This window comes from Lates calcarifer, linkage group LG24, assembly GCF_001640805.2.
Source record: "Lates calcarifer isolate ASB-BC8 linkage group LG24, TLL_Latcal_v3, whole genome shotgun sequence".
Classification (NCBI taxonomy): Eukaryota; Metazoa; Chordata; class Actinopteri; family Centropomidae; genus Lates; species Lates calcarifer.
The window spans coordinates 10,012,748-10,039,908 of NC_066856.1; the positions used below are offsets into that span (position 1 = coordinate 10,012,748).

General features: G+C 39.2%; 2 protein-coding genes across 5 annotated transcripts in view; both read right to left on the reverse strand.

Moving 5' to 3' along the window:
* Positions 1-2,020: 2,020 nt before the first annotated feature.
* timm21 (translocase of inner mitochondrial membrane 21) lies at positions 2,021-13,869 on the reverse strand. Its single transcript, XM_018674025.2, has 10 exons — positions 13,283-13,869; positions 13,017-13,079; positions 12,826-12,923; positions 12,666-12,739; positions 12,463-12,568; positions 10,502-12,353; positions 10,123-10,221; positions 9,825-9,984; positions 6,320-6,452; positions 2,021-4,444 (listed from the first exon to the last, which is right to left on the reverse strand). Exons 1-6 carry the CDS (start codon positions 13,602-13,604, stop codon positions 12,261-12,263), a joined length of 756 nt encoding a protein of 251 aa, XP_018529541.1. The 5' UTR covers positions 13,605-13,869; the 3' UTR covers positions 2,021-4,444; positions 6,320-6,452; positions 9,825-9,984; positions 10,123-10,221; positions 10,502-12,260.
* A 351-nt stretch (positions 13,870-14,220) lies between these two features.
* The window catches only part of neto1l (neuropilin (NRP) and tolloid (TLL)-like 1, like), a 67,682-nt gene continuing 54,741 nt past the window's right edge, over positions 14,221-27,161 (reverse strand). Inside the window, exons 9-12 of one of the 4 annotated variants that reach the window (XM_051066588.1) lie at positions 22,502-22,615; positions 19,217-19,844; positions 18,215-18,289; positions 14,221-15,175 (exon numbers count right to left, since the gene is read on the reverse strand). In XM_051066588.1, the coding sequence (XP_050922545.1) occupies positions 18,229-18,289; positions 19,217-19,844; positions 22,502-22,615 (803 nt within the window). In that variant the 3' untranslated portion in view covers positions 14,221-15,175; positions 18,215-18,228. Of the gene's footprint in view, positions 15,176-15,477; positions 18,290-19,216; positions 19,845-22,501; positions 22,616-27,161 lie in introns of those variants that run through there. The other 3 variants (XM_051066589.1, XM_018674020.2, XM_018674024.2) reach the window with 3 other exon arrangements.

Genomic DNA, 27,161 nt, shown 5'->3' on the forward strand with positions numbered 1-27,161 from the left:
GAATGTTGGGTGTTGATGGATGACTGAATGGGAGTCAAAAAGAAAAATACAATAAAAATGCCAAAAAGGAGACGCAAAATGACCACGAAGAGACTCAAAATGACCACAGAGGCACTCACTATAGCCACAGACAGACAAAACCAAAAAAGACACAAACACATTTAAATCTGAAAATGATCTTCAGTGAAGGCAAAGAGTCATGGCTTAGATTTGTGTTCAACTGGAGAACAGATTTGCTGCTGCCAAGTCAGATGACCAGTCAGATGACCTAGATAACCTCTCATCCTCACACAGCAAGGTAAGGGCTGAGAGTATTTTTTGAAAGCAAAAGGATACAGAGGAAGCTAACTGACTGGGGGTGAATTTGCCATGAAAGATGTAAAAGGCATAAGCTATAAGAATACCAAAAATGTACTGCTTTCCCAAGGAAAGCCTGTGATTTGACAGAAAAAATCCAATTCAAAAGTTCTGGTTGCAGAATGCAGGAGATAAGTTTAGAGATTCAGCTGATTGTTAGCACTGAAATCTGGATTGTCACTGCATGTACCCTCCATACAGTACACTTTATTGACAATTTTAACAGCAGTCATCTTTTTAGGGCAGATGGAATTTGCCTCGACAAGCCAGGGGTAAAACTGTTTATCTCCAACCTGCTGTATGTCACTTCCCGCGTCACCCATCTACTCCCTCTGCCAAGGACAGTAGACAAGATGTATCAAAACAATGATAAGACGCAAAGCAACATGCCAGAAACCTTGAAGAAGAAGCCACCTCAGCCCCCGCCTGAAGACGGTTTAAAACACGAGGGACGTCAGAGCTGAGAGAGACACGCAAACTACTACAGCACACAAATACAATGTTGGATGGTACATCAGTGTTAACAACTGTTACCATTCCTACTTTACTCCCTCAGTTCCCCAGTTTACAAATCACAGGCCAAAATACATTTTTGATCTCCTTGAAGAATATGAACCCAACATGGCTCTTAGATCTTTAGAAAGCAGTCAGCTGTTAGTACCTCAAGTCAGAACCAAACTGAATTAAACGGCTTTTAGCTACTACGCTGCTCACAGCTTCCTGATGATCTCATACATCTCAACTTGAGAGACTTTCACATCTAAATTAAAATTCTGATGCTTTCCTGTACCGTTGATTGATTTGTTTCTCTTCCGCAATTTCATTTCCTTTCTCGCATTTGTGGCAACTTGCAACGCATGACTGTTCTGTAACTGCACTGTTACTGTAATCCTATTATTTATTGGTTTTGCTTGTCTGTATCTTATTGATTTCTAAATCTAATTTTATTCTATCTTGATTGATTGTTTTTGAATGCCATTCTGAAACACCCCGACCCCCGTGCATAGCAGTATAAATAAAGCTGATTTGCCTTTGTCTACAGTCTATAGATGTCTGCAGACAAACACACCCTTGCTGCCTTGGTTAAATGTAAACATTTACTGATATAGCCTCATACAATGCATTCTGAAGCACTCTAACTAACTTTTAACTCTAATGAACTTTTCAGTGCAGTTCAGTTTACTCATCAACTCAGCTTGTCGTACAATGTCTTCTGTGGCTCTGGAGGAGCTATTTAAAGTTTTAGGAAATAACCCTGACGAGGTTATCTCAGTTTGGGTTTGAGCCTTTAAAATTTAAGTCTGCATTACAAACCAAAAGTGTGAGGTGTTCAAAAGAAGTGAGCATTTAGGAGGCAGCATAAGTCTAATGAAAGGTGCCATCGAGTTACATTATGTGAAATGTAGGATCCAATGTTTTTAGAGCTTGACTCATACTGGAAACAAAAATGTTGGATTTTTCTGCCAACCAAAATAGTTAATCTAGAATTATGCAGCCAACATAAGTCTGAACTGTAACTGAATTGGTGTACCCCAAAGAGTGAGCACCAGCGAGTGAGCTGCTATGGTGAGTGTGAAATAAGTAAATAAGGTGTGACCGGTGTCGCTTTTGTCTAGAAATGACTTCATGCACAAGCCAAAGTAAGAAAATATCACTTGCAAGATTATGAACAACAGTTTAATACAGAAGACGTATTTCCCCCCGAACCAGACAAAAAAAAAAAAAAAAAAAGTAAATTCCCCTTAACTCACAAAGCTACTCACTGGAGAGATCTGATTGGCCACCCACCACAGGAATGAACATGAAGTTAACAAACAGGACGTACATTATAGTAGAAGCCTGTAATACTATAGTTTAGGTAGTCAATCATCATCATGCTGCTGCTGTTAGTGATGTCAACTGAGTTCAAAGCTGTATTCATATTTGTATCTTGCAGCTTCTCTGTTGCATCCCTCAGATTGTAAAACCACAGGTAAGATTTTGTGGAAGGCGTCAGTGATGGATGCTCCACGATTTGTCATCACAATACAGGATTATCATTATAACCCATTACATTTTAACATTTTGAATTCAGATTCCCCACTAAGACTCCTTTTTATATACTTTCCCATAGGTGGAAAAATACATTTACACAGCGTTCATAGTTTTTCTTTCCTTTCCATTTTTTTTTTTATCAGAAACTGTACACAGATTATATTTTTGCTGAACAAACATGAGAGGTGGATTACTTGAGAGTATCATTTTACAGTGCTATTTCTGAGTTATCTGAAATGCAGTGATGCAAGAAGCACAGTAATAACATTTCTCAAAGCAATACTATGACAGAAAATACACCAGAGGAAACATACACACTTGGCTGGCCTGTGGCTGATTAACATGAAGAAGAAGAAACAGAAGAGTGCTTGTTAAAGAAAAAAAAAAAAAGGTTAGTCTTCCTTTTGCAACAATTATGGGAAAAAAGCAATAAGTGAGTTTTGTTGATGACTTCTTAGTGACCACGTTGAATGCAGCTTTCAGCTCCAAAAAAATTTTAAGCTTGAGCTGTTTCCTGGATGTTAACCCTTTTTTCATTTTAAGATCATTTTTCATCTGAGCCTCCAGCTCAACATTACAATTCATAAAATCAAATCTGATTATCTTACAGCTGGGTCAACAACTACATGAAATGTGTTGTCGTATGAGTTTAGGGACTGAGCAACAAATATTCTTTTGTGGTTCTGAAGACTGTTGAACTCCATAACTTTTTAAAGACAGAGACGTAACAAAATAAATGTTTATACTGTTCACACAGAACCTTGCATCTTGGCATACAGGTAATGCAGAGCAGAAACTAATGCAGAGCAGAAACAGACAGAATCCAGCAGTAATGGTGATCATCAACAGATGAACAATCTCTCGTCTACTGCCGTCTACTGTGTTCATTTATTTCATCAACTTGTTCCCCCCTCTTCTGTTTGCCCTCGCTCACTTCCACTCACAGATGTTAATAGGCACTTGAATTGCCTGATGTCCCGGTATAATCACCATGATATATTAAGCAAGAGCACTGATGCTAATGAGGTCATTATTTAAGACAATTAGTACATTCGTTACCAAATAGTTCTTCATCAACATACTTTGTCTCCACATAACAAATGTGCGACATCGATGAAACACTGAGAGTAATAAAAGTTTGAAGAAGTTGATACAATTTATTTAATATGCACATGTACACAGCAAGATGCTCTGAAATCTAATTAGACACTATGAATTTTGCATCAGGGATCACGGTTACTGAGTTACTGTGATCATGACGATGTCTATAGACAGACACACAAAGATGAAGTGATGTCCCATATGTAGTTCCTGCTATTGTGTACAATGCATCACAGTAACAGGAAGTAAAACCTGTCATCTGCCCAATCATGCTTTTAAAATGAGTTAATCTGTGAAAGGAGGTGGCCTCAGACATACAGGGGGAGAAAGCCTTATTTGAAAAAAAAAAAAAAGCACACTTTGAAGTCTCTGTCTCTCTCTGCTTATCTGTATCTCACAGATTCCCTTTGAGCTTAGAGGTCAAGGGTATTATCCTCATCATAGCTGGGAGGCAGGTTCTGCGGTCCTGACTGAGGCACACAGGCTTGCTGATGTCATCTGTTATTGCCAAACTCATCAGATGACCACTTTTTTTTTAAACAATACAAAGTAGAAAAACAACTCGGTTCTAAAAATCACCAAACACACACATACACACAAACATGCACGCATACGCTCGCATCCAAATAAACATCTTGCTCTCATGTGATGAGAGTTAGGCTGGCAACGATCACTGAGGTTGAATGTAGGAAGGCAGTGCATGGAAAAGGCAAACTGGCATTAGGGGCTGATTAAGTGGACCTGCTCTCCGACTGGGACTCAATGTGGCTCGCAGGGCCTTCTTGTTGGCTGACTTGTGTGTGGGGAGATGGCGTGTAGGGCGGCGGGGCTTCGTTTATGCTAGTCAGGTCTCCTCCCTCAGAGATGAGAGGGGCGTGATGGGAGGGGCGAGGGGCGCCGGCCTCGTCACCGTGAGCGCATTCGCTGTAGGGAGGTGGCTTCAGATCATCCTCTAAAAGGAAAGAGTTAGGGTTAGATCCATTGCATCAAAACAAATACTGCAAATTTCTCTCGAAGGTGCATCAATAAGTGGTGAGTGTGTGCTACTCCATATGACAGCCTGTGCACAGGAAGAGGAAGAGGGAGACAAGATGTCAGTGCAAATAAGTCTCTAAAAATGTGGTGAAAGAAAAAAGTTTTGTGAAACCCAGAGGTGGGTTTTTAGGAAGAGCTAATAAATGTATCCACCCTTAAGTTTGACAGAACTGATCCCAGAGCAGTGAAATCACCTGAATCCTGCTGGATGTTCTCTTCAAAAACAGCTTGCAGCAACTCCTTGGTTTAGCAGCTTCTTCTTCTCACCAAGTGAAATTAAGTTCTAACGGTCATGGAATTTCAATCTGATAAAGATGGCGTGCAAAATTGTCAGCGCAGACATGTCAGGAAATGAAGCTGTGAATGACGCTGTACGGCTGCAAGACCCACCTACAGTGCTTAGAATATCTTTAAAATTAAAATAGTTCAACTGTTGCAAAGCCTGAAACGCTGTGATCGGAAAAAAGTGAGGGTGAAAACAAGGCAGTATGATGATGTAATACAATTAGTGGTAAAATGTCATCATTTCTACCCTGTCGGCCCACATCCTGCTGTCAGACTGTACGAGCACTTCAGATCAAGTGAGATGCCATTTGCAAAAGAGGAGACTCTGAAGCTTGAGTAGTAGTCAGTCATGCCAAAGACACAGAGGTTTGAGTATAATGGGAACACTATTTAGGTGGCGTAGGAGTATAGAATGAATAAACTGAGCAGGTGGGCAAGTTCTCACAGCTCCCAAAGCATTGGTATGATGCTAAGTGCGCGAGTCCCTCTTAAAGGACATAGATGACAGTTTCCTGCATTACTAGCTTTGCTTTTGTTCATACAGCTAAAAAAGGCAACAGAAATGTCTTCACTCTGGATTTGACTGACACATGAGTAGTACACATAAGGCAGTGGTACACAAGGAAAACCTGTTGGTTTCATTATGATTAAGTTACTGAAAAACAGTGCACTTTGTCTTTGTCAAGCAGACAATGCACTCTGTGTGCATACGTATGTGTGAGCTCACTTCATTCAGTTAACAGAAGAACTGTACTCTAGAATAGTGCTTTATTCTCCATCTGGTGTTAGTTTCCTGGTTCCGGCAATGACCCCTAAAATCAGTAAAGCCCAGGTTTTCCATAATGGCACTGGTTCTGATGGACTCTTGATGCGGGTGGTGTTTAGGAATGTGGTAGCTGGATTTTGTTATAGGTGATTCAGAGTGAATGCAACATGAGGCATTGAAAAAAAATTACTCAGTTATCTTCCCCTTTTCAGTATCACACATGAAATGAAACTGTAAACGCAGTCATCGTAGGGAATATTAACTTATGAAACAAGGCAGACTAACGTTGCGTGGAACACGAGCAGAATGAAACAATGTAAACGCAGTTACTATGGAGAGTCTAATTAAAACATGATTGGCATGATCATGTATGTTATATCTGGTTTAAACACTTTAGATAATCATTAATGAAAACACACGCCACAGGAATCTATGACAGCACTCCTGTTTACCCCTTGAATCAGGCAGAAATGTGGGTTTACTTTCTGAGTGCTGTGAACCAGAACGCATTTTGAAGTTACATCCAAGAGAGAATATACGAGTGGACAGCCGCCAAGAACTGCGGCTTACAGGAAGTGATGGATTAAGAAACAGAAGTGAAAAATAATAATGAAGAAGTCCTTCTGGCTCAACATCAGCTCGGCAAATGAGGAAACGGCAAAAATGTATGGTGTAGTGCTGTGTGTGTTATAGTGTTTAACTGTGTGTGTGTGTGTGTGTGTGTGTGTGTGTGTGCGCTACCTCCAGAGACTGCCTCATATGGTGGTGGCATGTCAAGGTGGGAGAAGGATGCAGCTGGTGGCAGGGCTGTAGAGGGCTCTTCTATTGACAGGTCATCCTGAACACCATACCAACTGGGCCAGACAGATGTTTGCTACAGAGGGAAGGAAACACAGAGAGAGTTAATGATGCACACAGAAATGCAGACGTATACGTGAGTAGACAAGTGCATACATACAGACCCACACACACAGCAAAAAGAGGCTGCTTTCACACTGTTGACACTATTGAGATACTAACAGGGCTGCCTTTACTGTACATGCCTCTTGAGAGGACTGCACTGCTAGTAGTTATGATAATATTGGATTTATGCATCTGCTCGTCCAGTGAGCCTCCCTTTAAACACTATGCTTCAGGCTATGACTGACAAGCACAGATGTAATTATTCTGAAGTACAAACGTCCCAAAACAAACAGCAGGTCCATCTTCTACCTCTTTTCTGTGTTTAATATGTGTTCCAATGCCAGGCTGACCAGCATGGAACGTTTTCACCTCAAACCTGGTGAACCGTTTTAACCTCCCAGAGAGCTGTTTACATAAAACAAAGGAGTAAGATGTTGGACAAATAATCACATAAATACACAGTGGCTGTATACTATATTAGGCTGCAAAACTCACTATGTTAATATCATTTTTACAGATACATTTTTAATTTAATTTAATAATTTAATATTTCTTAGCATAAAGGCTCTGAGTCTGAGCTGACAAGGAGAGCAAGCAGCCAAAGTCACTTGTCAGATCATCAGCTGACCAGTTACAGAGGCTAGGCTAGTATTACAACACGTGTGTTAGCTATTTTTTCTCCCCTAACTCTTCTGAAGGAGTTCTCAAGCCTTTTTACTTTTTTAAGCCAGCTAATTGCAACAGTAACAGGAAAAAGGCACATGCAGATTGAGGACGGAGTTCAGCAATGATAGACTGATGACCTTGCAGACTGATGTCTTAATTAGTTCAAAATTGGCATCCTGTTGTTGTGGGCGTGATAGGGAGTGATGAGGAAAGATGCAGCACAGACAGACCATGCAGAGTTCAAAGTAATTAGCACACAATTAACCTATAATAGTCTATGAAGTTACATAGCAATTGTGACACATTTCCAAATCACGTGGGCTCCTCAAGGCCAGGTAGCAAGTGTTCCATGGCCTAGTACCAGTCTGTGAACTTGGTACTGGAAACCATGTGTGAACATTTTTCCTTCTGACTCTAGACCAAAAAAAGACCAAAAGTAATTAAGATGAGTTCTTATAATCTATAAACTATCAATCTCTCCCATCTCTCTCCTGGGCCTAAATGTATCAAAAAGTTTTTTTTCCCCATGAACCCTTCTGGGTTCACTTTTCAGGTAGCCATGAATAGGACTGTCCAAGAGGCTTAGTGAGTGATGCTACATTGTGACCCCCCCCCCCCCCCACTGCCTTTAATTCATTTAAGCCCAAGACTCGAGTCGTTTTGGCGTCTCTCCAGAAAACTTTCAGGATGCTGGGTTATGGATGACCGTGGGGGCCTCCCTGCTGCACATTCCATTAAAATCTAAACAGGGAACATTATACACCAGAGATGGCAGAGGGAACAAGGGACAGAGGAAGAGGAGCAGGAGAAAAAAAAAACATGGAAGAGGGGAAAAGACAGGGCTGCAGGAGAGGAAGTGGGAGCAAGTTGCGGGACAAGGAGAATTAAGGACCTGGTGGAGGCTAAGGTGAAGTGAGAGGTAACAGAAGCAGAGAAAGTGCAAGAGGGAAGTGGGAAGGTCCTCTGGGCTGGTTACTGGACACGTAGCTAAACAGTGCATGTATGCCAAAAATGGCAATCTTAAGCTAGACTGGACATTCTCTAAAACAAAACACTTTAGATAGCACACAGGATGTCATAACTGGTCTGGGGAAACCCAAGGCCAAAAACCTAGACCTCTTGACTTTCAACTGCATCATTTATTTTTTTTAACAACTGGGGCATTTCCTGTTGCACAAATCTTCCAAACCAAGCTAAAAATATCACTTTCTGTGCCTCTCACAGTAAACTACCACTATAAAAAATAAGTGAAAAGCTGGGGTGGAATCAAGACAAATAGGAAATGACTAAATTGACTTTTGATGGAGGCTTGCATTTAAATGAATCAGTCCTCAGAAAAAACGTGATGATATCTTTGTCATCCATGCAACATCTTCTGCAAAAACTTATAAGAAGTGGGCCAAGTGGGCAAGAGTTAGAAATGAGTTCGAAAAACGTCAGAGAAATCTGTTTCATATGATTCACACGGCATATTTTGGGAAGGTTCTGAATCACGGAGAGATTGCTTCCAGGTGTTTTAGAGAGGCAGTAAAGCAGAAAGGCCCTGAAGGAAGCACGAACATGATGACTGTCTAAACCTGTGGCACAGCCCACAGAAAAAGACTGATATTGTGAAAAGGTATTGCTATTCTAGACATACCTCTGAAAGCATCAACACAAATAAAACTACACTCAACTGGCACTTGAGGGGGACAATAAAAGAGAAGCCTGCATTTTGTAGCTATTTTCAAAATACATATAAATAGCATGAGTTTCAGTAAAGTTTAAGAAAACCAAACAGAAAGACAACTATGAAGGTCATTTCAAAGATCATATGACTCTTAAAGAGCAGCCCAAACAAACCGCATAAACTATTCACAATGCCAAGCAAATTAAACATTAGAAGAGACTATCCTTTTTCTCCTATCTATCTTATGATTTACATGGGACAAGAGATAGAACTAATAATATTTCAGTTTTTAAAAAAGACGTGTACAACAGATTATATCAGCAACTGAAATTTTGTCTTTTTCAAATGTTGTGAAATAACGAGGCCGTCACAGGGGCATACACTGCTCTCTGTAAATCAGTGTACTCTTGTCTTGCTGTCTGTGTCTTTACTGAATATATTTGCACAAAAAAATCTAACACACACAGTTAAAATTTTACAAACTTGCTTAAAAAGGTTTCACTCTCACACTCGCGGCTTCTTTCTAACTGATGAACTGTCTTAGCTGTGACGTGCCCTACCAGACCTCTGATGTCAACAGGGTCAAACAAACTTCACAGAAAAATGTCAATGTGCAAGTACATGCATACCAGAAGCTCCAGAATCTCACTCAGTTTGTCACTGAAACTGAAATGTAGTCTGTCTTGTCATTCTATTCAAAGTGATAGCAACTGACTGAAAACCACAAGCCCTCTCAGGAGAGCAAACAACTCCTCTGCAAAAATGTAACACAACTGTGGCCTAATTTGACTTTCTCTTACTCACTCTTCTTATTCAGTGTGCTATACTCAAGTCTCTCAGCCTACAAAAGAAATTATCTTCTTGTTCCTGAAAACCTATGTACTTACACCTAACCCACAATAAAGATATAACCTGGGGGCGCAAAACCACTTCAGCAGTTGACAGCTAGATTGGGTGTTTCATAGAGGAAATGTTTGTGTTTGTGTGAATGTGGGGGTCTACACTTACACTTTGTCTCTCACACATCTGATGAAGGTAGGCCCTTCCTCCAACAATAACTATCTGGGCATTGCGTGGGTTGCTCAGGTATGCTGCCAGTTGCCTCTGTCTTGATCGATACCAGCACACATAGAAAAATATCTTGATGATGATGAATATGATGACAACTCTGCAAAAAAAGAGAGGGATAAAAATGGGGAACAGGAAAGCAATGGTTAGCTCTATGCATCACTTTTCAACTCCCCTGTCATAAAAAAAATGTGAGAAAAAATGAGATGTAATTATAATAGTTATATGTTATACTCACATGTACCAGTACAGCTCCATTTCTGTGAGATGTCACTGTGTACAGGCTCTCATAGCTGAGGAATAACTCGCTGATCCTTGGCCAGAAACACAACTTGCCCTGAAAACAGTGACAATTTTCAGTAATTTTTTACTGAAGTGGCAACATCCATTATCCAGCTTAATGTAATCATTACCTATATTACTATAATTGATTAACACTAACTCACGTTTAAAAAACAGAAGCTTTGAGCATCTAACCACTTGAGCTAATCAGAGTTAAATGTGCAAGCACTTTCTGTAACTTAAAACAGATGACAAGTTTAGCACGACGACTCTATCGCTAACTTAGCTATCTAACTTAGCTAAAGGCAAACATATGAACAGGATTTTAAACTTACTTTAAAGCGACGCCTTCTGAGTTAGGTGGATAGGTGTGCCATTTCCCTTGTCGTTTCTGGGATGTGATGCGAGTAGAGAGCTCCAGGAACCAGCTGAGGCTACCGCTAGTTTAGCTCGTCTATCGTGTAGCAGGCCACAACGACAACAACAGCCGTTACTCTATTTACCCACGCGGAGAACAAAAACAACAACTGAAATTAAACTGCTTTATGAACATACCTTCTTGGTATTATATACAAGGCGACTCGGTAGTTGCTCGGAAAACTGGTCGTTAACTCAACACTGAAAAAACAACTACACTAGTCTTACAGTTTAAGCTAGCGTTAACTGACTTAGCTCATCCCTGTGCGTTCAATGCTGCCTTTGGTCTCACAGTGGGCGGCGTTCACGAGACTGTTGCCTTCGGTGCTTCCCGTAAACTGCTCCCCAGTTACAATTAATCTGATATTTTACGTTCAAGTGCTATTGTTGCAGTCAGGAAATTATATCTCCAAATAGCCCCATGGTGCCCGATGTATTACACGTATGCAGCACGGAATTAGTTAATACCACACTAGAATAAATGAAAATGAGAAATCCCGTTTCATTTGGGATCATAGTTGATGTTTCAATTATCAAAAAGTGTGGCCCCTAGATGAAAAATACCTCAAACAATACAACCGTTAAATTATTCACCATAGTAATAAAGTTCCCTGTCCCTACGGAGGTCACATCTCAGCGTCAGTGCTGACACAAGTAATAAAAAAGTGATTTGTCCGAGTTATAGCTGGGGCGTTTCGTAGAGGTCCATCATAAATTTTAATATTTCCGAGGGTCATGGAAGGCAGCACAGCATTTGTCGGACAAAGGAATAATAAAGAGACAAAATATGAACATACAAATACACTCTCACAATATTGTATATGAACGGTATCAACGAATGAAAAACAAGAATAAACTATTTTATTAAGAAGCGAAACCACTCCAAGAATAACTTGAGTGTTCATTGTTTAAAATCAGACGCTCAGTTACTGTAGAATCTTCAATGTCTGTTTTCCCCTTCATACCTTCCAAAATATACTGAAAGCTATTCAAAATACCCAGTCAAATACATACACATGAAACTGTAAATGAATGAAAAATATTTAAATAATTTAAAAGGTCGTTTGAGGTTGCTCCATCTCGATTCTTTGCCGCCATCTAGTGGTCATTGTTTTACAATGCGAGTTTCAAGATCTCTAAAATAACAGACTTGCCACAGTATTTTAACGTTTTTAGGACTAAACGCTTTTGCTAAAATTACTGCTAATGCCCCAATTAAACCATACATACAATTCTATAAAGCTAAAAGATCAATCACATGGTTTCAACACTGTCAGAAAAAATAAAACACTGATATTTTTGTTGTATATGTGTCTCTGTGCACAAACATTTTCATTACAATTTAACAGCATTTTTGATTTCATATTACGTCAAGATTCACAACCTGTCTTTAGCCAAAAATAAAAACCAAGACAGTGGCATGTGTATGATTAATAAAACAGAAACCACATAAGAGTCAGATGATCATTTTATATCTGTGAAAAAGACTGTGCTTTGCAAAGCCCTTCACCAAATGCTGACCGGTGCATTACTGTAGAAAAGTTTAAACTGTTGATGTTTAACACAACAACGTAAAATAGTAAATTAAAGTTTACATCCTCAGCTATTTGTCTGCCTTGTCTGCCACAATCTGACACACATTATTCACTTATTTTCAGTGAAGTCCATCATCTTTTCTTATCGGTTATCTTCCACAATGATGGTCCGTCTTGGGTAGGTGTCTATCTCCACAAATATATAACGAAACTCATATTTTCCAGTTTCATTATTCTGTAAAATAAAAGCAAGTTATTAGGTTTTTTTAAATGAGGAAACAGTATCTTTACTTGGTGGATATCTGACAATCTGTCACTGAACAAAGAATTTGAAAAATACCAACCTCTTTTGACTCTGAATGTACAGTTCCCTTGAGGCCTGGTTCTGAACCTTCGATGTAAAACTTAAGTCTCATATGCTTCAGTCCATCCTTCAGATACTCCAAGTGACTAACGTGGAAACAAACACACACACGTGCATGATAATACCTCAGTGCTACAACTACACACACATTTGCTTTGTAATCAACAGCCATTAAATTCCTACCTGACTTGCTGCCTCCTTCCTCGGCGGGTGGTCTCACCATAACATTTGATTGGCTCCCCAAATGCACCAATCACCTGCATTTTCAATAGAGAAAAATGTTAGGTATCCACAGCACAGGGAGATACTGTTTGGCCTTCGCAGTCAGTGATCTCATTCTTACTTCTGGGTGTGACTTGACTTTGTCGAATGCTTTTCCATAGATTTTATTCGGACTGGAGGAAGAAAACAGCTCCTGGAACACCACATATAACAGCCCACCTGAGACACACACAGGACAAAACATTTAAACTTTATTTGACCTGAAATGAGGTGAGAAATCTGCTTGTCATAGAGTAGTGTAGTTTTAGTCACCTGTAACTCCAAGCCCGATGAGGACAACTATCAAGTAGGTGAAGTCTCTGCCGGCGTCCTTCACTGTAGATTGGGGATGGAAGTAGTTAAAAGTTACATTTTTATGAAACTCTGGAATACATTTACTTTACAAAAAATCATGTGTAAATCAAATGTCTTGCATGTTATATCAGATTACATATATACACAGTAGTTGCTTTGACAGTGTGAAAACCCTTATCATGCAATTAAGTCTAATTCAAAGAGGACGCTATCATCTTGCTTACCTTTCTGTGCAGCTGAAGGCTTTGGGCTCCCACTCTGATACCTGGAAACTGACTTGTCTCTGTTCTCGGGGCTGCTCTGATTTCTGGCTGTGAAGGCGAGAGAAATACCCCGCCGCCTCTGTGATTCAATGAAGCAGCTCAGTGCTGGGAGAACAGACGAAGGAGCCCTTCTGTGGAGGGTCGGTCTGGACACAGTTGACAGTGTCCTGTGTGTGTGGATGAGCAGGCTGACCTGTGTGAGTTTACATGTCTGCACGGCGTACGGTGTCGCTGCATGCTGCAAACTTCGATGCAGGGCTTTCAGTATCTGTGTGTAAGCCATGAGTGTGTCCTCTGTGGGTTAGCTTAAACTCTGTTATCAGCACAGCCAGCTAGCAAGCAGAGTTAGCACGGTCGACAGCTAGCTACAAGAGAAAGTGACCTACCGTAGGAAGTAATAATATAAAAGTAACTTACTTTAAGACATGAATGCACAACTTATAACGATAACAACTAACACACTCGGACATATTATGCTACTGAGCTGGTGTGTGTCAAACCAGTTGTGGTGTGTATTCGTGAGGCGCATACTTTTGTCGTCACTCATAATGTAGTGGGTGCATGGGAGACTGAGTTTTAAATGTAACACTAGCTGTCACTCGCTCTTATATTTACAGAAAACAGTCTGCACACCCTCACTGATTGGTAAGAATAGATTCATTGCATTATTAATAGTTGGTAAAAGGTTAAAGAAACAGAATCAGATCTGAAAGCATTTGTCTTTTTTAAATGTCAGCTTTCTACCTCACTGAGAAAACTATTGGAAAATGGACCTGGAGCTATTTTCATCTACAACAGCTGCAGAAGATTTTTGCCCAGAAACTAATAATAAAGTATTTTGTATCACTGTAAATCTGCAATTGTATGATAGGGGGTAGTTGAAATAAACTGAGGACACAACATTCACATGATTTCATAAACACACATTGTTTAGAATTCTCGTGAGGAAATATTAAATCCTTTATTCTGTTATTTCTTATTGAGGATGTGTCCTCAGTATCCTCAGTGGCAGCTGAAGCCCTGAACAGAACAGAACATTAGACACAACAAAAATAAATCATCACATTAAAATCAGTAAACATTAGTTTATTGAAAACATTCTGTCCAGCATATTTTTAATATGTTATCAAATAAATATGCCAATGGATAAAAAACAAAACAAAACACCACAATGCAATGAAATTTGACAAGGAGAATGGCAGAGAAACATAGAAATAAGTATAATGTTCAGACATCAGTAAAAGTGGGAATAAATAAAGGTTAACTGATGGGTCAGTAGAATCACGTTTGCACCAATTTATGAAGTTTCACATCACTTAATTTCATACATCCTGTTCTTTCGTCTTCTTAACAGGGCTTTCATTAAGTCTTTAAATATAAAAACAGCCTGATACTCTAGTGTAAAGACATGACATGAAAATAAGAAATATAATGTAAAGTCAGCAGCTCAAATATGCAGTTTCATATTTTGATGGTTACATGAAAATGATTTAAAAAACCTGATTTTTTTTTCTCCATGAACAATTTTACATTAAAGGTACTCTATTTCTCAAAAAACAAAAACTTTCCAGTCCCGTGTCTGAAATTATCAGTGTTCCATGGCTCGTCAATTCCAGCCAGTTGCGGAGCACAGGTAGGGGAAAATGCACCTCTGCAGTCCAAAGCAAAGAGGAAAAACTTGATGCATACACCACAAACCTTTTTATTTTTTAAATTTTCTCATCACAAAACTCTACACTGGGAAAGTTGCTCAGGGCAACAGTTCGCTCGAGATGCACAAGGGAGAGAAACCTTAGTTCCGAATGCTGTCAAACTTGGCAAGATGCAGAGGAATGATGCATCTGTCTGATGTATCTGCAGAGAAATGAAAACACTATTACTTGAAGTCTCTTCTGGGCCCTACACTTTTCTCATCTGCCGCCTGGGCTGCTTGTGATCGAATTGGTTCACTTACTTAATTACTGAGGTGTCTTCCTCCATCTATATAGTGGCAGATGATTTGTGACTGTGTGTGTGTGTGTGTGTGTGTGTGTGTGTAAGAGAGAGTGACAAACACAGTCAGAGAAAGTAAAGCAAATGTGAGTAAATGTGAGCTTTTTTAAAAAAAAATCTTCTGTGTTGACACATTGTGAAACAGAGAGACACAGAACAATGCATAGAAAAGAAAAAATACTTTATTCAGTATCTGCAGGAACATGAGTCTGTGTATGACTGTGTGTAAATGGAGGGAAAAGAAAGTGGAAAGCATGGATGTAAAGAATACATATATCACACTGAATACAGAAAATAATGTACACAGAATGGAAAATACCATAACACTGACATAGTAAGAAGAAAAAATAGGTATTTGGACAATGACAGCGTATGAAAAAAAAATCACCATATGCATATGCAAGTGTGTATGAATTGTATGTGTTTTGTCATTGTGCTCAGAGCTGATCTACATTTCTAGCTTTCCACATAATGCAGGTGGGTTTTTTTAAAAATTTTTATTTCATCCTACACAACCAGTCTGCCAACGCTGAGTGTTAATGGAGTGTGAAGCTAACTCGGGTTAATCTCATCAGGACAAACACAAGAAGTCAATTAACTTGTCAGATACCTGTGATTACCTGGGATTATTCGAAACTGTTTTATTGTTCCGTTTGGTGAAACAATTCCCTTTGATTTGTTTCCTCTAAAGCAAATCAGCCACAACGAATAGACCAACATTTAAGAACATGATAGTGAGACGTGGATGGCGTGTGCTGACAGTCTGAGGACACACTAAAGGGACAGAGACACTACTGACCAAAAGCCAAGAAAACAAAAAAAGAAGGTGAAGCTTTATTGTTATTTATTTTTACAAAGCATCAGTAAAATCAGCCCTGAAAGATAATTTGAGTACCTGTAAAAACCGTCATCCTTTCAACTGGCCCTGGTATAAAAGTCTGTCTTAATACAAAGATATTAAGCTCTTACAGTAGAAGAGAGTTAGAAGACAAACAGACTTTAAGTAAATATGTTTGCCAAATAAAAAAAACTACATCAAAGAAACAAAAAAGTATTCTTTGCCATAATAAAGCTGCTTGTCAAAAAAGTTAGTCAACATGTTTAATAGGGAGTTTGAGTTAAAATGAAAAAGATGATATTTATTTGCATAATTCCCTTCATCTAATGATTTAGCTAAGCAACTGCATGCAATGCAATCAATAAATTTCGAGGATGCTGTTTTAATCACTTCTTATGCCCATATGACTTATGTATTAGTGGATGGGGGCCTTTCATATTTTAATGTTAGTATGATGAAGTTTTAATGGGTATAAAAGAAGCATGCACAAGCCATACAACTGGACTTTGAATTATTATTCAAATTAAACTGCTTCTGGTTACTCCAACAGTCATTAGGTTAGTAATTAATTGAGTCTAATTCCAATTTTTACTAATAACATAAATCTTTCCAAATCTGACAAACTGCAAGCATTTATAATTTGCTATTAAAATCATAATATGTATGCCACTAATTTGAAAAATACATGCGTAAAAATTAACTTGATGATGTTTGATCACAGTAATTTTGTTATCAGCGAGGAATCTATGACAATGACAGATATGTTTCTGACTAATATCCCATATTTAAAGTTCAATAATCAATAATCAGGCTCATTTTAAAGGTCCATCTCTTTCCAGTGAGAGAAAAGATCTGGACTGACTAGAGTACGTAGAGCGCAGAGCTGACTGAAAACCTTTTTCTGCTTAATGGCATCGCAGCTGTCCTTTGTGTTCAGCACATTATTACATATTCAATATCCTTTCGTCAAAGCGTCCCTTCATCATCATCATCATCAGCATCATGCTGGTGTAAATCTCCGCTCCGCTTTTTCATATGTCAGTGACGCCCGTTCGTACTGATCCAGGATTTCACTATTCTCAAGAAGTCTACATGATGGAGACAATGCAACATAATGTAGAACATAAGCAGACACACACACACACAACGGGACAGCACATTTTTCACACTAAAAGACAGAACAATGGGTAGCACTTTATGTGACTGCTCCATTATACAGTATGCAGCCATAAAGCTGCAAGCAGGACCTGTTAAAGCTCTGCACTGAATTTGCTTTTTACTAAGTTTAACTTTATAATGAATAATTAAAACAAAAGGTTCTCATCAGTTCTTTGCGTCTCAAATTTATGCAAAATTAATGTATTATATTGTGCTTATAGCGAACTTCATGAAAGCAGGGTGGTGGAGCATACACATGAAATGTTACACACAGGCATAAATACTATGCTTCACAATTAACCAAACACAAAATCAAATACTACAAGTGACATAAATCATGCAAAACTACAGAGGAATTCTGTATATGTGTGTGATCAATCAAAGATTACAAAGAGGTGAATAAGGTATTTAAATGATCTCGATGTGCTTTCTTTAATGTGTGCAAAAATCCCACTGATGTAATTGAATGAAAACATCTGGGATTGTATTTCAGATTTGTGCTTTTACTTTTACATTGTTGATATATATAATTTGCTGTAGGCCTACTGGGAGAAAAAGAGGTTAGACACATTAAATGATAACAGATTCAACTAAGGAATGCCTGAAAAAGTCCATGCTAATGAATATCCACTGAGTGATAAAATGTATGTCCTCAAGAGGACATACAGTAAACTTGAGCATCACAAAGACTTCAAACAAACTCACTAGGAGGGCAAGATGGCTGCAAGCAAGAAAACCATCTTGGTGAAAATGAACAATTAAAAAAAACATAAAAAATGAAATAAAAACTTGTGCAAAAGTCACAGAAAAGGAAAAAGAACTTACATAAAAGTATATACTGACTGGGCAAATGATGACTACACAACAACATATAAAGATGTTGATTGTTGGATAAGGGTGCTTACCTTGAGATTGTCTCTTAGACCCTAGTTGTGTTGTACTCTGATTCATGTTTGCTCAAAGAGCCAATGAGGCAGAACCTGAAATGTCATGGCTCTTGCATTTAATATCAGATTCCTTTTGCATAGAGATGTCAGAATGCATACTGTGCTACATAACAGCAATAAACTTCATTAGTGCTTTGCTAGTCTCCAGGAGCCTTGCATGCAGATTTGTAGAAAATTAATAAACAGTAGGTAACACTCTGGAAAGAGCACATGGAAAGTGCATGCAGGAGAAAGTTGCATGTTCAAAGTATTTTCTTCAAAAATGTACTCTGATACCTTCACATGTAGTTTTTGTAAACATATACAGTTACTTTTCAAGCAGTCAAGGTGCAAGTACACAGTAAAACACTCCTTATTTTTTAATAGAAAATCTTATTCATGCCAAAATATTAAGCTGTATAGAATATAAGTCAAATATTTTCAAAATCACAGATTGGAACACAAATGCATATTTACGATAATTTGCATTCATGTCAATGAAATTAGTAATCTCTATGAATATCAGGCACCAATTCAAGCCCTTATGTTAACAGTCAAAATTGGACTGATTGCAGAATTAACATCTGCTACAATGAGGTCTGTGTTTTAAAGATCTCTGACAAACCTCAAAGTATATTAGAGTTGATAAGTAATAAATCACCAATTGAGGGAAGCTAGCAGGGAGCGCTTGACATGTTCAAGGATGAGCATGCAAGAGGGGGCAAATTTGTCTGTTGTAATTTAGCCCTTTGTGAAAAATTGAAAAGGTTTTTAATGATAGAAAGGAGACAAAGAGCAAGGGTCAATGCATAAAAGAAGCTTATCATAATCTTAAAAAAGTAATGAGAGGGAGAGGAAGAACGAAGCTAAAATAAGAGGAAAACAAAAATAAATGTAAGTATCCCACACACATTTCAAACATCCCCATAGTTAACTCTAAGGTTGCTGTTCTTCCCTCATCAGAAATCTATGGATACTGACCGCTGTACTGCCTTTTCGTGGCGTGAAAGCCGGTGGCTGGTGGTAGGAACTTCTTCCAGGTCATCGTCCAGGTCACATCCAGTGTCTGCAGCCTCTTGTGAATAGCTGTGCTTCATGACCAAGATGCTCCTGCGGTTTCCTGTGGCCGGCAGCAAGGGCCGCACCGCCATGGGCGGCTGCGGAAGGTCTGTGAGCAGGGTGGCGGCCGCCCCATCGCGAGCACTCAGGTTTCCGCGGCTTCCACGTCCACTGAGTGACAGCTGGGATAGGTGGGCAGAGCCGGGGTTGGAGGAGGACCCGCAGTGGTGATCGTGGACGCAGCGCGAGGAGGCGCGTCGAAGGGCGTGGTAGTTCTCAAAGTCTTCTGCCAGGTCGACTAAGTCTGCTGAGGCCGCCGCGGCTGTGGTGGCACTCCGTAAAGTACACAGCTCATAGTGAGGCGGCTCAAAAACCTCCTGAAACATGGTGGGGTCAAAGTCCTCACGCCGGAGGATGTACTTTTTACGTGGCTGCTTGATCTGGACGATGACAGAGACGATGAGGAGGATGAGGACGATGCAACATGTGACACCAATTATGGTCCCGTTTGTGTTGTTTAGGTTGTCCAGGATGTTGGCTTTCCTCTTCTCTGTACAGTGGTAGAGAAACAGCAGAATAGAGATAGAATATTTATGAGAATATAACCTATATGGCCCTATAAGATGATGATGAAAACTTGTGAGGATGTTAGAAAACAAGTGTGCTATTAACTGTCTTTACCAACAGTATTACCTGTTCACTGACAGCTAGTTCGTTGCAGGTTTGCAACCAGAACTAAGCACAGCAAGTTTGCCAAGCTCTGGATTTTTCTGCATTTTTCAGCAGTGTGCACAGGGCTCTATAAAAAATACTCAGTATACAAAGAGTTTGGATAGTGGGCTGTAATTTGCCATCTGAAAACCAAAAATACAAGAACAAACGTTTAAGGAATGGATTGAACAGTATGCCTTATCTGCTCCAATGTAAACAAATCTTACCATGTCTGGTTAACTCTGTGGGGGCATTTCACCTTTCATCATTTTATGGGGTTACAGATGACGTCACAGATGTATTCACAGTGTAATATTTCTTCACTGTGTGGATTAGCATTAGCACCTCTGTTCTGCTCAGTTGGATTTTACAAAGTTTACACTCAAGCAAGTGCAGCCAAACCTGTTGCCCAAGATAGTGCTGTTGAAAATACCACCATTAAAACATCTGTCCTTTGTTTTGTTAACTCAAGTATGCATGCAACACGTCACCGGCAAGAGGTGAGAGACCTAGCCTTCCTCCGTCGAAAGTCAAAGTAGTCACTAAAGTAGTAATCTACCACTGTTGCAAATGTGGCAAGCGCTTGCCAGGCATAGCAACAGTAACTAAGCTGGTGGAGCTTAGCGAATGATAATAAAGATGTCCTTAGAAATAGCTCAAAGAAAGAGAATCTGTAGCTCACATGTACAGATATTTCCTAACAAATGGATCTTCATGAGGTATCAAACAGGACAAAGGGGTCATACTGGGTCACAACTATAGTCTTTTTATCACAAGGGAAACCACAAAGAGTAGCACAGACTAACTGTGTGTAGAGAGGCAATCTGTGGGGAGATCTGTGACATTTAAATGCTGGATGAACTTGTAGCACAGCACACTGAGCTTCAATGACAGTAAATGGTTACATTCAGAGGCGTAAAGGAGAACCTGACATTTTACCACTAATGAGGACAAATGTGGGCACTGCGGTGAACCTATGCATTACTAGAGCGGAAGGCGGAGTAACAGGCTGAGAAACATGGCCTCCTTGCTGAGTTCTGCACAATTTCAAACTCAGACTGTAGGGTGGAAAGGTGTCTTAGTCTCGAGTGAGGAATAGGCTGTGCAGGATTTACTTAATTGATGCAATTTGTCACTGGCTCTACTTAAAGCTCCAGGGGGAGAGGAACAGTACATAAAGAATACAGAGGCATCTTTGCTGTATATTTATATCTGATTCAAAGAGACAGGGTTAACTGTGCAGCTGAAGGTTTAAAAAGAAATAAAAAAGAAACTTCTTGTATGTATGTGTTTGAAGGAAAAACAAAGAAGAACAAATCTTAACCACAAACCAAGCACAACAGTGTACATTAATGATAATCAGAAACGTTGCTTCCATTGACGTAGGAGTTTCAATGCAAGAGGGCTCAGGGGAGCTATAGTATAGATCGCAACTTATGTACTTGGATTACAGTGATGGGGTTATGAAAGGTCAAGGAACAGAGGACCGATTAATTGGCAATATAATGCAGAGAAAAACTAGCTTATCCCCAGAGTCTTCACAACTCAGTTAATTATTGGAACGGCATCATATACAAAGATGCTGCAATAAGGAAATCTCAAGTCAGGGGTGTAGATAAATTATGGAGCTGCCAGCACTGTGGCAAGACACTGGGGATCAATGTATAGATCCGACAGCTTTATAATTCTGAGCGGAGAAGGAGAAACTGATAGTATCACAATAGAAGGGAGTGCACAGGAACCTGGCTTGCAATGAGGAATGAAAACAAGGCAAAATAAGGGCACCTTCAGAGAGCAAAACAAAGACAGTGGTGCATGACATTTTCATGAAAGTTCTTGGGCATCAACCTGGACCAAGACTAGTTTGAGGATTAATTCAAACTGCAACATGTCTCATAAAGTCAGTTAATCATAGTTAGGGCTCTATAACTTGTATGATTGTATTTATATTGTTGTTTATAAAAAATATAGTCATATATATAAATACTATAGTATAATATACACTTCATTAGTATATTTAATATTGGATTATATGAACCAAATAATTCAACCAACAAATTCTGACTAAGTTAATTTGCTTTACAATCCTTGCATTGCCAATCCAGAATGTTAAAAAACAATCATTAAAGCATCTGAAAGCTTTATTTAAGATATTACGTATTTCTCTGGATGAAAAGACTGAAAAATTAGGACAGTTAAATAAAAAAAAAAACGCTAAATGGTAGAAAAATAAAATTATATTCAACTGTGCTAAATGCCAATTATCAAAAATCAAGTGGGTGAACAAGTGTCACCACTTGTTGTTGCTAGTTAGCATCTTGTAGTGCTAACAGCAGACCCTTTCTATTGCTTAATGTCGCTGTCCATGGTGCTGAAACATTCAAATGTATTCTCTCACATTTCTTCCCTGAGTTACTGCGCCTTTCTATCATAAACCTACAAATGTTGGTTTGTGTGGAACAAAGGGGTGAAATGAGCTGAGATGTAACGTCTCACCTTTACATTGGTTCTCATCCCAGGGGTAGACACAGTTCTGCATGCCGTTACACACCAGCGTGTTGTTTATGCACATGTTACTGTGACAGAAGAAGGCATCTGCATCACATGGAGCTGGAAAAGAAGAGCGCAAATTAACACAATAGTAATGAGAGATTATTATGTTTTAATTATTGAGAAATTACAGAAATCGGTGTACCATCTTCTCTTAACAGAAACATTATCCTGTACTTACTCAAGTACAGTCTAATCAGAAGCCACAGAAACAGTTCAGTGAAAAGTTTGACTACTTTTTGGTGAATTTCTCATCATTAACATCAGCAAATGTGTAGGATACTTGCTGCAGCACAGATCAGTATTTGAAATACAGCTGAAGAGGAGTTCCAGTGTGCCAGATTTTGAAGAAATAAATTTGGATGGGCATTACTCAAATCAGACCTGTTCCCCCTGAACCCATCTGTTCTTCATGAATTTTCATCCTCATCCTCCTCTTCAAACATTTGCAGAGACAACTTGTGGATATGAATGAATTTCCTGGAATATGTGCATATGTGTGTATGTCCTCTGATGTGTGCATGTGTGTGTGTGTCGTGTCTGGAGAGACAGCCATGACATTTCACAATCAGCCGCATGCATAACAAAACAAAACAAATCCTTTGTATTTATGGAAGATGTTGTTTATTTGTCCTCGGTGCACAGCCCTTGTCAACGCAAATATAAACCAGGCAATAAACATGAGCATGTCCTCAAACACATGATCCATCATGACACCTGCCCTCACAGCGCGGGCCTGTCTGATGCACAACATTACCATCGTCTACAACCTGTGTGAGAGGTAGAGCCACCCATCAGCAGGACATGGTCATAAAATCCGCGTGATAATGTTACAGGCTCCATTGCCATATAGTCACATAATTTAAAGCCAAGGTGCCCTTGCTCTCAGCAACCAATCGTACTAATGCATAAGCCATCTGATTGGCCAATTCATTGCTTCCTACTGTGAATCACAGTAATACAGTGGCATGACAAGTTAACCACAGGGTAGAAGAGTTTGTTTTACTGAACCTACAGTGTATAGTACAATGTAATTTCACTTGTAGAGATTTTGGATTATTATATGATTTATACAGAAGTAGTTATTTCTTTAATTAATCTGGTTGTGTTGCCAGAGGCCGTTGCAGACAATGGCGCCATCATGACAATACTGGATTTAGAAGATTTTCGCATCAGTAGATTAGTTCAAAAACCATTTTCACTTCTGGTTGTATTTGTCTTTAAAGTTCAGTGCAAGCACCTATTGTGTTTCAGTGCTGCACTTGAGTAAATGTATTTGGTTTAGATTTCCACCGCTGCAGAATAGTATCAAAGAATCAACCATGTACCATCCGCCAGGGAGGAAGTATGTGGTAGTATTCTGAAACTACTTTCATTTACCAGATGTTCTGAAAGTTACTTATTTTGCCACTGACATGAATATAATGGATGGCTCTATTTTGTTGCTAGCTGTTTGGTAGTGGAGGAGACGTCCTTCCCTCTCTCTCTTTCTTCCTTTGTGTATGTCTCTCATTCACTCTCTTTATCTCCCACCCTCCCTTCTCTCACACACTCACTGGCACTGCGTACTAAAGCAGCTTGCCAGTGGTATGGCAGAGCTGGGGACTATTTGACAGTGTTACCACTGTGATGTATGGCTGTTTTCATCCCAGCACTCATCCCAAGTGAATAATAACACACCAAATTAGAGTGACTTATCTCTATCTCTCTCTTTATCCCATCCTGTCTGGGCTTTTGCCAGCATTTCCTGAGCCATATTGGCTCTCTGTGTGTGTTCTGATACTCCTCTCCTCATTTTCTCCCCCCACTTCTGTTTCTCTTCTTTTCATCTTTTTACTTTCATACTGTATACTGTATGCCAAAACTGCAACAATATTTTTTGTGAATAACCACCAGAGGGAGCCCACTCCCTCTCGTTCTCGTGCTGAGTCCTCCTGCCTCCTCCACACACCACAGGGCGAGACCAGACGTTATAAAGAGCGTGATCCACACTAATCTCCTGCAAAATTAATTTCAAGACATTCCGTAATAAAAGTGCCCTTTTGCCCACACAGAAACATTCACAGCCACTGCTGGAAGCATAAATTAACTCCTAAATGAGTGGCTGATGAAAATAGTCTGGGTGTCTCTGCAGAGGGGGGCTCCAAGAGCAGAGAGGCTTCTGTAGTGAAGCGCTGGAAGCCACACATGGTTATCATGAATTTTTCAACTCAAATAATCATCAATCGATTTGTGTTTTGTGTGATTTTGTTTTATGGGAGTGTAGTTAGGCTATTTCTAGGAGATGGTGATGATGTGTCTTTGCCTGATTTTGTCTGAGGTTATCAGTGTTGTTTTCATTTTGGAATAATGATCTTTAATCAGCACTTACATCTGCAGTCATCAATACTATATTTTTATTTTCTTGCCATTATTGTCTAAATTAATTAACAAGTAATGTGGCTGATAAAATAATAATGCATGAGTCTGTCATCTATCACTTTCTTGCCTGAAGCAAGTTAAAAATGCTCCTCATTGGTACCAAGAAGACAGATCACCAAGTGCTGGTGTCCTCTCACTGGTTATCAGTGAAATACACTGTAGAATAGATTTAAAAGCTACTTCGAATAGAAACAGTTTATTTCTTCTTCTTCCCCATTTATTTCCACAGATCCAACCACCTTTTTACAACTGTCCCTTACTGGTACTTAATATAACAATAACATTGCCTCAATTTTTGTCCATTATAGTTATTTTCATCTGAAATTGTATTTTAAAACTTTATGCAAAGTACCTTGTTAAATACTTGTTTTGTAAATGTGCCTTATAAATAAACTGGTTTGCCTTGACTAATATGACTACTCTGCTTGACTTCATACATGTAGCAGAGAAATTTAATATACAAGTATTGCTATGCGCTATGGATTACACTGTATGCAGTATAAATACACTAGCCAAACTTTACTGTTTACCGTTAACTGATAACTAGTAGACAGTGTTCTTCTTAATCCCAAAGCAATCAAGATAACAAGTGTGTAGAGATGATGTAATCTGATCTAAGACGTAGCAAAGATCCATATGTTAGCAGACATCAGTGTATTATGTTGGTCTCAAGTGCTTTCATGCGTACAATAAGGAAGCTTTACAAGAAATGAGAAGTGATGTGTGTAGTGAAGCCAGAGCAAATTTCCATTTGCAACCCCAGAGACGGGTATCTGTTGATGAGGCGTAACAATGCTGACAGCTGAGATGACACACAAGCAAATTTATCACCTAAGACATAATTGCTTCTTGGGTAAAGATAGGTTTTACTTTCTTATACTTCAACTGTGTAATCTTACACTGGAGGTCTGAATTAGACTGTGTGTAAGTGTGTGTGTGTGTGTGTCTGAGCCTGGAAACAGAGAAAGATCAGCAGGTGTGAACACAGCACAGACGATAAAAGTGGATGTTTGCGTTTGGGAACATTGCTTTCCCATTGGAGCAACTCGCTGGGAGTCAGCAGCTGTGAATGGTTCTCTAAAAGCTGCGAGTCACACTGGGAACCAGCAGCTGTGAAAAAATATATAAAGGCTTAGGATCTACTGTGGCAAGGGAACACTTGTTGTAAAAACCACCCTATAAGCTACAAATCCAGCTAGTGCACCTGTAACAGACTACCCACACACTAACTTGTAGTATTAAGTAACTTCCCACAGTGCTTTTGTAGTACAGGTAGTAGTCATGGGCATGTTTGCACCACAAATCCAGATTTTGACAAAACATTTAACTGAAGGTGCCCTTACTAGCTTTTTCCAGAGCTTTCAACCACATCTCACAATTTTAAAACACTCACTATCCAAAAACACTATAATGATGATTGTGGTTTTCTCTCCTGAGTAACTGACATCGGTATAGAAGGCTTTTGCCTAATTTAATTCTCACTAGAACATTTAGTTGGCGAGCGTCATGGCTGTTTTAAATCTGCTCATTAATACTTGCTATACATGCCAAAAATTGGTACATTTTTACATAACAGATATAGGTAGTCTTAGGGTATGAAAGGGCTATTTAGGGTGGATTATTCCTTTAAAATCCTGATCACATAATGTCCATAAATTTCAGATGGAATCTTATTCACTTACTCAAGTTGGTACAATACTTTTTGTGCATACAAATGCAAACAACTAAAAATAAGTAAAATCATACATAAACATAATATAAAGGTGTATATGAAATTTAATTGTCATTAAATCTTATACATATGTAATTAAATAGAGATTAAATATTTTAAAAAGTATGAAATGTAATTAATATTCCCAGTTTTTCTTTAAACAAATGCTACTGCATTTGAAAAAAGCTGCATCACTCCAGTAGTGAAGTACCAATGTATAGCGTTCTACTTTTTCAGAAAGTTGATCAGCACTAAAAAGAAGTTAAGAGTGCACACTAGACTGAATTATTTGTTCTACTGGGTCTGCCTGTCAGGGCTCTGATACACCTGTTCATTGACTGTTGACAGGTTTGGTGCAGTGCTGCTGAGCTGTGGTGGATGTTGCTCTAAAGGCTGAGGTCTGGCAAGGGGATCGCCTGAGTGACTTAGGCAGAAGCGTTGCCCCGGCAACAGCACATCCTGGCTCTGCTTGGT

Coding starts and splice junctions, on each gene's coding strand:
- timm21 (XM_018674025.2), bottom strand. CDS start 13,604: ATGGCTTACACACAGATACTGAAAGCCCTGCATCGAAGTTTGCAGCAT. Junction 12,569..12,665: donor GGAAGGAGGCAGCAAGTCAG/GTAGGAATTTAA, acceptor TTTCCACGTTAG/TCACTTGGAGTATCTGAAGG. Junction 12,354..12,462: donor TACATTCAGAGTCAAAAGAG/GTTGGTATTTTT, acceptor TTTATTTTACAG/AATAATGAAACTGGAAAATA.